At 30.8% G+C, this 14780-nt stretch overlaps 1 protein-coding gene across 1 annotated transcript in view; it reads left to right on the top strand.

The window, feature by feature from the left end:
- The window catches only part of LOC129228532 (synaptogenesis protein syg-2-like), a 107865-nt gene extending 93305 nt beyond the window's left edge, over positions 1 to 14560 (top strand). The window contains exon 5 of the mRNA XM_054863212.1: positions 14349 to 14560. Within this exon, the coding sequence (XP_054719187.1) occupies positions 14349 to 14560 (212 nt within the window). The remainder of the gene's footprint in view (positions 1 to 14348) is intronic.
- Positions 14561 to 14780: the final 220 nt, after the last annotated feature.

Raw genomic sequence — 14780 nt, forward strand, 5'->3', positions numbered from 1 at the left:
GATAAATTTTGTGAAGATTTCTGCCACAAATAAGAATTTTGCCCTATATTATAAAATATACATTAAAAGTAGAGCAGAAATTTAGATAATCGCAGCTCTAAATCTTGAAGATTATTGTATAACATTACATCAACAAATGTTTTGCACTATGCAAGGATAAATTTTGTGAAGCTTATAATTACGAGAAATGTATATTTTTTCACCTAGAATCTAAAACTTTTTACACGTTAATCCTTCGAACGTTTGCATCGTTTCTGCTTCAGAGGAAATGCGCCATATTTTGAGTAATTATCTTTAAAATAGAAACGTTCCACTGCTAATTGCTACAAAATATCCTCATTAAACTTCAGAGATTTTAAACAGAAAAGAATATCTACAGCATAACTGAGCGTTACAAACAAATCAAAAGCTTTCTTCCAACCGAAGAGATTAAGTTCCCGATGTTTGAAATTGAACCAATTATACTTCAACAAACCAGGGAAATTTATTGTTATTGTGAGGGTTATCGCTGAAAGTTCTTTGTAAATTGAAAGCACTCTGCATAGCATTTCTAATCTAATGGTTATTATGATGTTGAAAATATGTCAAACTAATGAACACCATTGGTAGCAGATACTAGCAGCGATATTTTGAAATGTCATTTTTCACGTCTGCCGCAGAGCAACTATTTCAGTAGTAAGTTGCTGAAAAAGAAGGAAAAGCAATTTATAACAAATAGCTCAGTTTGCAGAACTTAGCAGGGAAGCTACAGATGATAGAGTTGAGAAGTATGTCTCACATAAGCGGCTTCGTTATTGTTTTGAAAGAATCGTTATCTTTATCGAAAAGTCGTATCCACCATCTTTTTGAAATAATTCCGAACCGTCGTGATTTTAAGTGAGTTCCGTATTCTCTCTGCCATTCATTTAAAATTAATGGAACGGAAGCTTCGAAATCTTAAATTCCTTTCGAATGGTTTGGAAGCTTTTCGAAAATCCCTTCCTATATTTTGAATACAATGGGGGCTCAAAACGAATTTCAGGGGATTTCAATGGATTATGTTTTCATTTTTTACAATCCATTAATCAGTAACGGATAGTCAATATCCGCATTTTCTGCGACATATATATGCATCATAAACTTATAATCTATTTTTATTTCAAAATATTCTGCATGCTAATATGGATTTGCCAGTTTACGATGCAAAAATACTCTTTTCTGGATTTTTTTTCTTTATGAAACGTTTTTCATAAGGTGACTGGTGCGATTGGTGAAATGTTTTTTAAAGTTTCATGTAAAAAAGTATGCTGCGGAGCACTGAAAATTAAATTAGAAATGCATTATTAAATAAAAATATAACAAAAACGAATGATCAGAATTATTTGAAAGTTTAGTTGAAACGCAGTTGTCCGTGCTAGTATGAAAACTCGGAATTCCGGACTTTTCTTTGTCTGTGTGTGTGTGTTCGTGCTCTCGTACGTTCGTGTGTGTGTTTGTGCTTGCGTACATTCGTGCGTGTGTCTGTGTTCTTGCTTGCGTACATTCGTGTGTGTATCTGTGTTCTTGCTTGCGTACGTTCGTGCGCGTGTGTGAGTGTGCACTTTTAATCGTTGAAAACACTGGCATGAAATAATTCGGACGTAATAACGAATTACATAGAATCGATGTTTGTATTCAGGGAAGTAAGCAAATTTAGTTCGTCCTAAACTTATGACCAGGATTTTCTATTTCAAATATCAATTTATGCAAGAGTAAAATGCAGTTTGTACTTTATTATCTACACGAAATACAGTTAAAAATCTGTTTAAGGACGCTATTTAACGATTCACTCTCTTTAAAGACGGCTTTTCACATTCCTGGATGCTCCACTGTTGTTTTAAAAGCATTCGATTTAAGGACGCATTCTATTTAAGAACGATTTTTTGTGGTTTCTTGAAAGTCGTTAAACAGAGAATCAACGGTAAAAAGTAAAAAAAAAAAAAACAGATTCAAAATTCTAGTTTACGATAAAACTATCGATTTATAATATTCCTGTGGAAAAAAATACTCTGCGCAAAATGCCCTTTTTCGTTGGCAAAAAAAAAAAAAGCTTTTTGCTTGTAAAGATGTTATAATTTTAATAAATGATTTTCGAATGAGCTAGTAATTGAGTGAAGAACTTCCAGAATATGTGCTTACTTGCGTTCAATTCCTAGGCCACCTTACGGCAGAGTTCAAGAAATGGTAGATGCAATTCCATGTCTTTCGGCTTTGTCACTTAGGCGCGTGAAATATTGATGAATCTCCTATCTTATGTGATTCATCATTTTCCTCCGCTATCCGAAAGGTGTTTCTTTAATTTACTTGCCCCTAACGAATATTCTTTCTGATGAAAAATCCCATTGTGGTTAAAGATCATAATGAACAAAGTCCTATGATGTTTTTCTCGAAATTTGTAATTCATTGAAGAATTTTTCAAAAAAAAAAAAGTCGCAGACAAAACAAGAGTCAATAAAAATGCACATAAAATGAGGTGAAAACTGCATGACGTTTTTTTAATTTGAATTTTCTCTATGCTCTATTATTTTCACCAACATTACAATTTGATTTTCTCCTACTTCTTTCATGTGTTCAAAAATTCAAATAAAACGAAAGAAATCAGGACTTTCCTCTGAATAATTTCCCTTCTATCTAGGAAATATTTTTAGTTCGCATAATGACGTCTTTAAAAGTTTGAGTAAGTCTAAAATAATTTTAAGGTTATTTTCTTGTTATTTTCTTTAAGATTTATTTTGTAAAAGGTTACATTTAGTTTTGTGTCAAGCTGAGTAATAGTGATTCTAATATATAACAGCATTTCCAATTTTGATGGAAGGAAATAAAATATATTATATATATATATATATATATATATATATATATATATATATATATATATATATATATATATATATATATATATATATATATATATATATATATATATATATATATATATATATATATATATATATATATATATATATATATATATATATATATATATATATATATATATATATATATATATATATATATATATATATATATATATATATATATATATATATATATATATATATATATATATATATATATATTTCAATCGAACTTAAAACTTGGTAAGGGGTAAGTATTTTTTTACAAAATCGAATGTAAAACCAGATCAAAAGCTCCTTTTTTCATTATTCATTCAAGTTTTGTTGCGAGCACCTACATTTAAGGTTCGTTGAAGGCAAATTGGCTATCTCATGAATACACCTCTGAAAACTTTGATATTCACACCGTTTTTGTACTCAATATTATTTTGAAGTATTTCTCAGGATTTTGGGATTTGGGGCGTGTAAGGAAGTTGTAGTTAAGTGCCATAATTAGATTTCAAGAGTCTTTGTATTGTTGGATATTTTTGTATTATGGGTTCGTAAGTACTAACAGTTGTCCAAATTTTGCCTTTATTAATTTTTATTAATCACATTAAAAAATGGAAAGAACGAGTTTGATCGAACGGTGACAGTGACATTTATTTAAACATTATTAACAACATCAGTTGGTAAGAATAAGAGAATCAGGCTTAATTGTGACAAGGTGACAACTGTTTTACTGGTAAGATTGTCATTTTAGGGGAATGAAGAAACGAAAATGTGGTCAAAAATGAACGCTATCTGCTAGAGTTTAGTGTTAATCCACTGCAGTTAGGGTTGAAATTTCAACTATCGAAATATCATCAAACAGGCAATTGCTTCGTTCAAATGTAGAAGCAATTTTCTCCCGTCATATCTTGACCGACGGTTTTCTAGTTACTAAAACATTATCCCATTTCAATTTAAATTGCGAGTAATATAGTTATTTTAATTACGATGTTTACATGCATGACGATACATAGTATTTCTTTCTAAAATAAAACATGGTACTACATAAAATCTCTTTGTACAAACGTTTTAATAACGTTTCTCATAATTAAAGAATAATTGAATCATTTAAATACTAACTCGTGCCATGTAACTCCATTCAAATATTTCTATTTCATCTTGATTAATTTTCTTTTAATGATGCACGGAGCTCTCGTATTGTTTCTTTTAACTGTACGCAAAAGAACCATTTTCATTTTTTTCCCGCGAATATTCGGCTGACATCCAGAGCATGCTTCGGTCTGATTGATAATTTGAATTTATGGCTCAGCCATCCGAGTGCCATATTGGTTTGTCACGATTCCAAATCGGCCCATTTTCGGCGACCAATAGAATCTCGCTCTCCATAGCTTCATATCTTCTCCCTTCCTTTCCTGGTTACTAAATGCTATGAAGGTCTGTGCTCTCAAATATTTGCTTCATTCAGTGGAGGGGGTTATTTAATATGTTTTAGTATTCACCGTTTCGAAGAATGTAATTTTCCAAAAAATATAAACTTAACGAATAAATTTAGCATATATTATTTACTTAACATATTATAAAATTGATTTACTTCGCAAACAATTGATCAACGTAAATATTTTCATACTTGTTACGACTTAAAAGCATAGTTGCAAATATTTCTTATGTCTTATTTCTTTTGTAACAACGCTGTTACTTTTTTTTCTTATTTTCACATGTTTTTGTAATATCAGATAATTATTCATTAACAACTATTTCACAATTCTTAACAAAAAAAAATAGAAAAGCACCAATTTTCGTAAAAATATGAGGTTTGCGCCATAATACTTCATAAATTCTAGATTTTTTATGACTTGTAAAAAAGAAAAAGAAAGAAAACACAAAATATACTTATTTAAGTAATTTACATTAACAGCTGTATTGTCACAACTTTTTTTCTTTTTTTTTTCTTTAATTTTTATTTTTATTTTATTTTATTTATTTATTTTTTTTTTTTTGTAAAGTTGCAGCCGTTAAATAAAAATAACCTAAAAGTTCACTTCTTATTCTTCAGTTTTTTTTTCTTTTAATTATGTCACAAAAAATTCTTGAAACTGGGATGTATTATGTCCCAAACCGTATATTGATAAGGCATTTTGTTGATTTTCGATAAATTTTAAAAATGTGTCAAGGACTCTTTTTCCTATTAATACTGGTTTCTGGTCCTGGTAAACAGAAAAAAATAATAATAAAAATGAAAAAAAAAAACTACATTCCTAAGTCTAGCAGCTTAGCTACAAAGAGAAATAGCACAAACCTTTCTCTTATTGCCGATCAAATTCACTCATCTGATACCCTACACAATTGTTAACTTGATCACATATCCCAACTTATAAACAGATACCAAAACAAACTTCCACTCTGGTGGTGATTTATGAGATCATTCTTTCATCATTTAGTTCTATTTCCTTCGGTTGACATCAAGTATTATTATGTTACAGGTGGCAGTAATAAGTTGGAGCACTCGGGTTTTCATATTTTATTAGTTTTAGATAATCCACATTTGCACATATTGTTTCAGCATTTAGGGATATCGATACTGATTCTGAGTTATGATTGTGTAGTTGTGATATGAAAAATTTACTGGCTATTTGAAATTTAAAACGCAATTTATAATAATGTCAACAGTAATTCAATTTAGGAACTTTCAAAGTTTTAAATTCTGTATTTGCATGTATTTTATTTCAAATTATGCAATCAATAGTTATTTCATTCCATTTATTTTTACTATTACTTTATACGAGTATATGTTGAAGAAAAGCTCATAAGACAGGTACAGGAAATCTCTGTGTTTACAATGGTGTAGCGCCGTAGCCAAAAATAATCTTTGGAGGTAAAATAGTTCGATTTCGGGGGGGGGGGCATGGTTAAATTTAGTCATTTTCTATGGTCAGAAAAAGAAATTGTCTCCAGTACCCCCAGGATATGCCACCACTATTTATACATTTTTCTGACATTTCATTTAAACAAAATGTATGTACAATATTGAATCATGATATTGGACGTTTCGTTTATGAAAACTAATTTTTCGGTTGCAAGCTAATAGTGCTTGCAAGTGTAATTGGTTTCATGAATTTAACACTATAGTTACGACGATCTTCTTATACCTAGAAATGCAGCAACATTTTGACCCTCTCTGAAGAAATCTTTGTAAAACTTAGTTTAAAAAAAATGTTTTTAATAAATGCAGTTTATTAAAACGACTTAGAGATTTTAATGATATATTATGAAGTATTTAAAAATTGTTTAAATTGCTTTTAAAATAACTAGCACTCTGTCGCATTTCAAGAACTACTGGCTAATGCTCCCTTTTGTATACAAAAATAATATGAATGCTTCAAATTCTTGCAATGACATTTCATTTTTTTTCTAAAAAGGGTCCAAATGACACCCGCCACACGCATCTAGATACAACCCTTTAGTTCAAGTTTTTAAACATACAACTTTCTTGAGAACTTTACATACTACACAGCACGATGATTCAGGAAACGTCAATGAGAGATTAAACTTTTTATGAAAATACAGAGGAGCAATTAGCAAAATAAGTGTTCTTAGGTTTCAAATGACACCTCTCGTAATTCTAGTGTTTTAATCAAATTTTCGGTTTTTGATGACTATACTTCAAAAAGTATTGAACTACTAAATAAATGTCCATTTTAGCATTCAATAGCAGCTGTGTTATTGATAGGAATAGTAGGCATTCGCTCTTATTTAAATGTAAATTCTAGGTCCAGTTCAACAGTAAGCTCATGAATAAAACTTTCGTTTCAGCCATACTTTTCTGCAGTCAACCATTAAGTATTAAATCGGAGTTAATTTCGTTGCAACTAAATGGTATCACTTCGTAATACATTATCCGTAATTTAAATAGTTTCGAGTTAGTTGAAACCAAATTAATTTATTAAGTTCACTTTAATATTGTGGAGAGAACTTTTAGTTAAACTTATGTATTTTTGTAAATGATATAAAGTCGATTAACTCAGTATTTCTGTTTTTTTTATGATACCCGGAATTTTAGACAAACTCTTTATTATCGTGTATTATAGTATTATTGCAAAACTAAAGCATCCTATGTAGAAGGCATTAGCCATTTCAGATGATTAATATTATGCACACTAAAAAGTGAGGTGGGAGCATTACAGCAGCCTATGATGCAGTATATTTCTTTGATCCTACGATAGCTGGTTTAAATTCTACAGAAAAATGAACAGAATAAACTAATGATTTTTCTGGTAGAAAGTTGCCAAACATTACTAATTTATGATGACGACTTCTTAGGATGCCTTCCCAAATGCAATCATCAAATCAATCGGGGGAACAACGCACTATATTATTTTACGTAACAAAACATTGTTAAGGATTTTCTCAGACATTTACTACAATGAATGTTGTAATATTGTCATAAATTTCAGCACATTATGTACATATTTCTTATTTAGATTAAAGTAGAAAGTTATATACATATTTTATCCTATAAAGTTTTTTTTTTTTTAACCTCAAAAGCTAAAAATACACGCAAGTCTTAAATTGTTTTTCTAACAAATTTAAAAAATAAATGCTTACATAGACTGATGTCTTCAATTTGTAGAGCTCTTTATAATACGTAAGCAAGTGTGTATGCATGCAAGTGTAAGTATGCAAGTGAGGAGCAATGCCTAGGAATTTTAATAAAAAGAGTTAATATTGAAAAAGCAAATTCGTTCCAACTAGCAAACATACAGTTTAAACGTTTTTTAAATCCTCGTCACAATGTCACAGCCATTTCAAAACCTATGTAAAAAAAATATAGTTAACACATTTATATTGATCATTTTATATTTATATTTTTTTCCTCTTGGCACTTCATTGCAGCTAATTATTTTTATCTCTTAAAAATTAAATTTGTGTCTTTGTTATTGTTATTATCATTATTCAAGTTGTCTTAACCACCCTCAATATGTTTGCACCCATCTTCATCATCTTCATTATCACTGATAATATTATAAGCATTATTATTATGCGTTTTAGTAGTAGAAGTACGACATCTCTTATCTACTACTACTAGTGGGCAGGGCTTTAAGGAAAAAAAACTTCAAAATGAATTCCATCCATTTCCTCCACATCAGTAATCATTCCGGATTCATTTCTGGAACATTCATTCCGGATAGAAAGCAAGCCAACAATATAAAACATATATAAAATCAGAACCTTGAACAATTTGAAAAATCACATTGTATGCACGCATATAATTTTAAATCCTTGTTAACCGCTACATTTTCCTCCAAAAGTTATTATTGATAGCGAGTGTAAAGTGGTATAAGTCACAAAACGCTACGTTTCATATCACGGTATATATATATATATATATATATATATATATATATATATATATATATATATATATATATATATATATATATATATATATATATATATATATATATATATATATATATAAATCTCGTGTCACGATGTTTGTTCGGGGTAAACTCCGAAACTACTCAACCGATTTTTCTGAAATTTCATATCTATGTGTCATTTGGTCCAACTTAAAAGATAGGATAGTTTTTATAATTTTTTTACCGCAAATTTCATATTAATTATGCAACAATAGTGTGAATTAATTGTTTAGTTCAAAAAATTCTTAATAGATGGCGGTGTAAGTTAATTAATCGATATAACTGTGACATTGTATGACTTACTGCTAAAAACACCATGATAAAAAAACTCAGAAATGTTGCTTAGAATTTCTATATAACGTTTTCGGATATTACAGGTTATTATTCACTTCCTGAGAAAAACAACTATATTTTTCCAAACGTTTCCTTAAATTGCTACAAATTGCAGATTTCACACCGTTGTTCAAAATATTTTTCTCCACCAGTATCAAGATGAATACCCTAATTTTCGAAAAAAATCGATTTTGAGATTTGGAGAAATTTAGGGAGCCCCTGTGTTTTTCTTTCTAAATCTGCAATTGTTTTTTAGCTCGGTGAATTACTAAGAGAACTAGAAGAAAGTTATCAAACTCAGTTGCACTGCTTGTAAATGTTACTTTTCAGTTTAACTGTTTACTTTTTACTTAACAGTTTACTTTTTCTTTCTTGATTTTTCTCATAACCTCGTTTTCAAGTTTTTTGTTATGCGAACAGCTCTAGCGAAAAAAGTATTTACTCCAAAGATTTGAAACTTTGCAAACATGGTAATAGAACACATTACTGTGATATAAACCTCAAAAAGTTAATGTGCATGCAATATGTGGCATTGAAATAATGATCAATTAAACTTAAACAGCAAAAAAAAAAAAAAAAACAATATTCGGGGGAAATTTTTAAACCTTTACCCTTAAAACATGTTTTTATTTAATTAGTATTTCTAAATTTTAGGGTCATATCACTCTCTGGTATCTCACGAAGAGGTAGACACAAAAAGTTTTAAAAATATTAAAAAAGTGAATGCACTGGAAGTGTTAAGGTGATGGTAGTTTTTGTTAAATTACTCAACAGAGTTCAACAATTATTCTCAGTAAAACTCTTTTTTTTTTTTTTTTTTTTTTGATTAATAGTAAAACTGGCAAAAAGACCATACGAAATATATAACGTAACTACGAAACACGACACATCAAAACATAGAATAAACTGTTAAACCAAATCTTGGAAAATGCAGCACGTACAAAAAAAAAAAAAAACTTAAGAGTGTTGCCAAACTGAAATGCAGATAAATACATTATTAAGTAAAATTATGTAAATGAAGCTCATTGTCTTAAATATATTTAAATTCTTAAATCTTACAGTTTTATGCTAGAAATATGACTTTTTTAAGAAAAAAAGAAACCTACCGAATTTTTTTTTCAAGAAATAAGTAGTCAAAATATGTTATTTATGTCATATTTTATAATCGTATAAAGTTTTAGGAAGGTGCATTGAATATAGAAGAAAAAAATATTTAGGGTGTTCGCCTACTAAATGTGTAAGTTACAGCACCCAAATCAACTAGTGCATTATACACTTGTTTGTAGAGAAGCATCATGGTTTTAACTAGCATATGATTGTACTTGTTGCAATAGTTCACTTCCGAACGGAAAATCAGTGTCTCGTGAAGTTAGAAACCTTGAAGATTTCTTTTATAGCGAAACAATAAAAGCTGGCTCAGTGAAGAACTTTTTTTCACAATGGGAAAGGGGAAGTCATTCCAAAGATTCCAAAATGTCTTTCTTTTTTTCGAACATTAGATGCGGACGAAAGACGACTAAGTTTTTAAAACTTTTAAAACTCATAATTGTTGTACACAGATGCTAATGTCATCGACGCCACCAGAAATTAATGCAGTCAACTGTTGACTGCAGGTGTAATGCCATGACTGAGTCAAGCTAATTCAAAGTGCAACACCTTCAAATTCTTTTTTTTTTAACACTGTAAAAAAATTCCGAAACGTTACTGAGTATTTTGATGTAATGTCTCGGGATTTCAATGGTTTTTATACACTTTCTGGAAATATCAAGTATCATTGTCATAAAGTTTCCTGAATTGCTACAAGTTTCATGAATGGAGACTTCTTACTGTTATAAAAAATATGTTTAGCTCCCAGTTTAAAGATTAACTGACAGTATTTATTACGTGTATAAGCTTTAATTCGTTCGCAACTGGTCCAGACTGATTTAAGCTCCCTAAGGAAGTGAATAAGTCTTTGGACTACGTAGCTTGCTAGAATTGCAACGAAGTGAGATGCTTGATACTGGCAATTCTGGCTTAGCTCTGGTCGTGTTTGCAATTCAGCTTTTGGAGCTGTTTTATTATCTCTACCTAAGATTACTCGGAAATTCCAGAGACACGACTAGCTTTGTACGGGAAGATTTGAAGAAGGTTACTGAATTTTAACGGAAAACGTTCCTGGTTTTTCCGAGTTATGTTACTGGCAGAATTTGGGCACATCAGCTGCCTGAACGTTTCTGAATCGTTTTTACAGTGTAAGGAAAATTTGAAACTTTTAATCATATGTTCTCTGAAAAAAAAGAGTAAGTAAAGAAGGAAAATCCTTACAGGACCTATTTAGGGTAGTTCCGTGCGTGATTTACTCTACTAGTGAGCTAAACCTGAATTTTAAAATGACCATGAAAATACTATTCTGACAAAAAAAATTAAGTTTAGCAGTTATTTTACCTTCATTGATTTTTGATTTTTCCCCCCTAGCGTTTAAATTTCATCCATTTGATTGCATATTCTGTGTACATGGATACAGCTCAGTTCTAACTCACACAACACGAAAAGGAAGTAATACATTATATTAAGTACAAAACTCCTGTTCTTTCCTCTGTTAAGTTAAAAAGGGGGGGGGGGGTTGTAACTTGTAATAATAGCACTTTTATTTTATATTGCTACTAGATTAATGAAATCTATCATTAGTTCTTAACATGATATTTCATACGTCACTCGCACATCAAAACTAACCCGACTCACACTATAACTCCTCTAAATACTTTTACTAACTATAAAAATACATGCGAGAAATCCATAAAAACATATTGTTCTCAATGTCACATAAATGTTAAAAATGAATCTATTATGTATACAACTCCTTTTAGAAAAAAGGAATAGAAAGGTAAATCCACAATTCTGTATTATGGTGTACTTTGGCAGGGAATTAGCCTTTACTAAGCTTACTAAGCAGAACTGTTGCGTAATCATGAATAAGTTCTGACAATAATGTACAGGAACAGAACCTAGTTTTCAATTCTTTACATTTCCTCCAAATATTTTTCTTTTCCATTTTAATAGAGTCAAACCAAGATCCAGATTGCAATTAAGATCGGTCATACCTTAAGAGTTTTTTTACTCCCCTAGTTTTGTGCTGGATAATATTGAACCATATCATTTCAGTTCTTTAAATTCTGTAATTATAACCAGATCTGCTCTTTTTCAAGCAATTTCTGCAAGCCACAACAGCTACGCACAAAAGAGAAATCACTACAATTAATAAAGAATTTGATTTGTAGTAAAGCTCCGCAATAACCATCAATCTTTGCTCTTCACCTATTGTGCTTTTTAAGCTGATAATGTGACCGACTACGGAATGCATTCAATCCACGTGCTGCTAATGAAATTGTAGAATGCAGTTCGTTATTAATTGAATATTTTGCATGCATTCGGAGCATTATTACCCAATATATCACAAAGCCGCATTAAAAGCCGATCCCAGCGCTTTCCCCTCTTTGCCTCTGCACAACACGGATAATGTCTAGCTGACGTCCGATGCAGGTTCAGAAATTCATTTGTCTGGAGCATCAAAGATGACATGCAGTGAATAATAATGGCTTTCATTATGCATTCGTGTAATTTTGTCGAAGGTGGTTTGAAAGACAATGATTTAAAGATGTGTTCCCGAGTATTTTTCTATTTTTCTGGACCGAGTATAATAACAACTGGGTTTTTGGTTTGTATGTCATCTGCAAGAATGGAGAGAAGGAGAGAGAGATTCCAACGAGAATAAATTCTATGAACGTCAAACTATTTTTTACAGGCACACAATTTTTTTTTTTTCAGAAGAACAAGTTTAAAGAGTTGTAACATGAACTGATTGTTTTTAAAAAATTCTCTTAAAAAATAAATACTTGGCCTGTTTTTCAACTTGCGTCATTTTACTCTACTTTTGTTATAAACATAAAACTACATAAAAATAAAAGAAAGAAATATAAGGTAATAAAAAATGAACAGTTAAGGAACGGAAAAGCAATAGAGTCAAAGCAATTGATTTCAGAAAGACATTGAAAAACTTCAAATTGAAAAGGTTTTAAAAAAAATCTCGAAAAAATATTTAAATTTAGAAAAGGGTGTTTTGGAATGTGATAGTGTGTCTGTGCATTGAGCTGTCCTTTTGCTTGTTGGCCGGACTATAAAATGTCGAAGAAATTAATGACATTGCTTTTTAATTTTAGTTTTTAAATAAATAATATGATCATATTTTAATGTATCTAAGATAAATTTGGGCTGGGAGAACATTCTAAGAAACATTTTACGGACAAAATATGTGGAAATAAACTTATTTTAGCTTGATTATTTTGTTGTCACTTTTCAACCTTTAATAAAATTGAGCATTATCGTCAAGAAACAGATTTTTAGCTGAGTCAATTTTCGTTTCAGAATTCAGGATTCAGAGCGCATTTTAGGTACCTTCGTAGTGGCCGTGGTAGCCCGATCGGTAGAATGTCGGATTCGGGGCCGGAGGGTCCTGGGTTCGAACCTCGATGGTCGAAGAGCCGCCGTCGTCATTAAAGGGGACTGGGCGACGTTAAATATGCTCGTGGTCTCAATGTCCTCCAAGTGAAACGATACCTCTGGGGGTGCTAGCACTAGGTAGCTATTAGCTCCTGGACTAGTTCTAAATTCTCATTAACTGTTCGATCCGGTGATGGTGCTGCCATCTATCGGTATATAAAATAATGGAGGCAAGATACTTAGTATGCAGTCCTCGACATAAATACATTTGTAGTCAGTTGTGACTCTGAATAGGAATAGGTACCTTCGTATACCTTCGTAATGATGTCTTTTTTGTTTAAAAAAAATCAAAATCATGTCCTTCTATCAACATTATTATTCTCAAAGCTTAATTCTACTTTAAAACAAGAAGGTTTATTTTATTTATTTTTTTAAATTTATTTATTAGAAAAAAAATAGGATTTTTATGTGTATTATGTACATAGTATATGGTAACTTGATTTGATATCTTGCTTTGATACAACCCAACAAAATGAGAAAAACTTCCTTCCTTTCGTAGAGTCTTTTATAAATACCATATAGCTATTTTTATGAAAATAATTAGATAAGAATTTGATTTATAAAATTTTTACTCATTGCAATTCACTGATACCAGACAGTTTCGCTGAAAAATAACTTTATATTTCAATAAACATGTCACATTCTGCAAAAAAAACCTAAAGAAAAAAATATTGTCCCTCATCAAGACTGATTATTTAGTACTAGCGGTACTTGCACGGCTTTGCCCATAGTAGAAAATTAAAAGGTCATTTGGTTCGCCTGTATATTTACAAATAATGGAGGATAAATTTCTCGCCAATTTGCTATGTTCATTTGCTCGCCTATGGTCACATATGGTAGTTTGCTCGTCCACGTTATGGTAATTTGTGAGTCCACGTTATGGAAATTTGTTCGTCCATGTTATGATAATTTGCTCAATAAAATATTCTGAAAATTGGAATAGAAAAAGAACAAAATCGAATTTTAGAAAAATCGCTTCGAGGTGCTCATCTGTATGCTACGAACTAATTTTGTGCAAAGTTTCATGAATATCGGCCGAACGGCCTAGGTACTATGTACGTAACAGACATACAGACATCCAGAGACACAGACTTTATGCTTTATTATTATAAAATATTACAGACTACATTCATTTACGTAATATTTTCTTCCTAAAATGCGTTTAATTCATGTTTTTTTTTTTTCATTACAGGTCAGCCCTTGCCTGCAGTCACGTGGTGGCGGGAATCAGTATTATTGGACGATAGCTATGATGTAATTAAAGACGATCACATCAGAAATGAACTGTTAATATCGACACTACAGCGCCATGATCTCATGGCAGTTTTTACATGCCAGGCTTCCAACAACAATGTATCGCTACCAGCTTCAGCTTCAGTTACAGTGGATATGAATTGTAAGTAACAAATAAATTGAAATGTTTGTTCAAGTTACCTTTTTCTTCCCTTTTTAGAATAAGTGTTATTGTTTCCATTTGCAACCTTCCTTGATTCATCTATCGCCTGCTTCAGAGACAAATTTCTAATTACCCGTCTTAGCCTTTTCTTTCCTCTTAACCTTTCGAAAAGTTATAAACCACGCTCTTTGTCGCCGCGACCTTGTATTATTATGTCAATTTAAGTTC

Source organism: Uloborus diversus, chromosome 8 (assembly GCF_026930045.1).
Source record: "Uloborus diversus isolate 005 chromosome 8, Udiv.v.3.1, whole genome shotgun sequence".
Taxonomy (NCBI): domain Eukaryota; kingdom Metazoa; phylum Arthropoda; class Arachnida; order Araneae; family Uloboridae; genus Uloborus; species Uloborus diversus.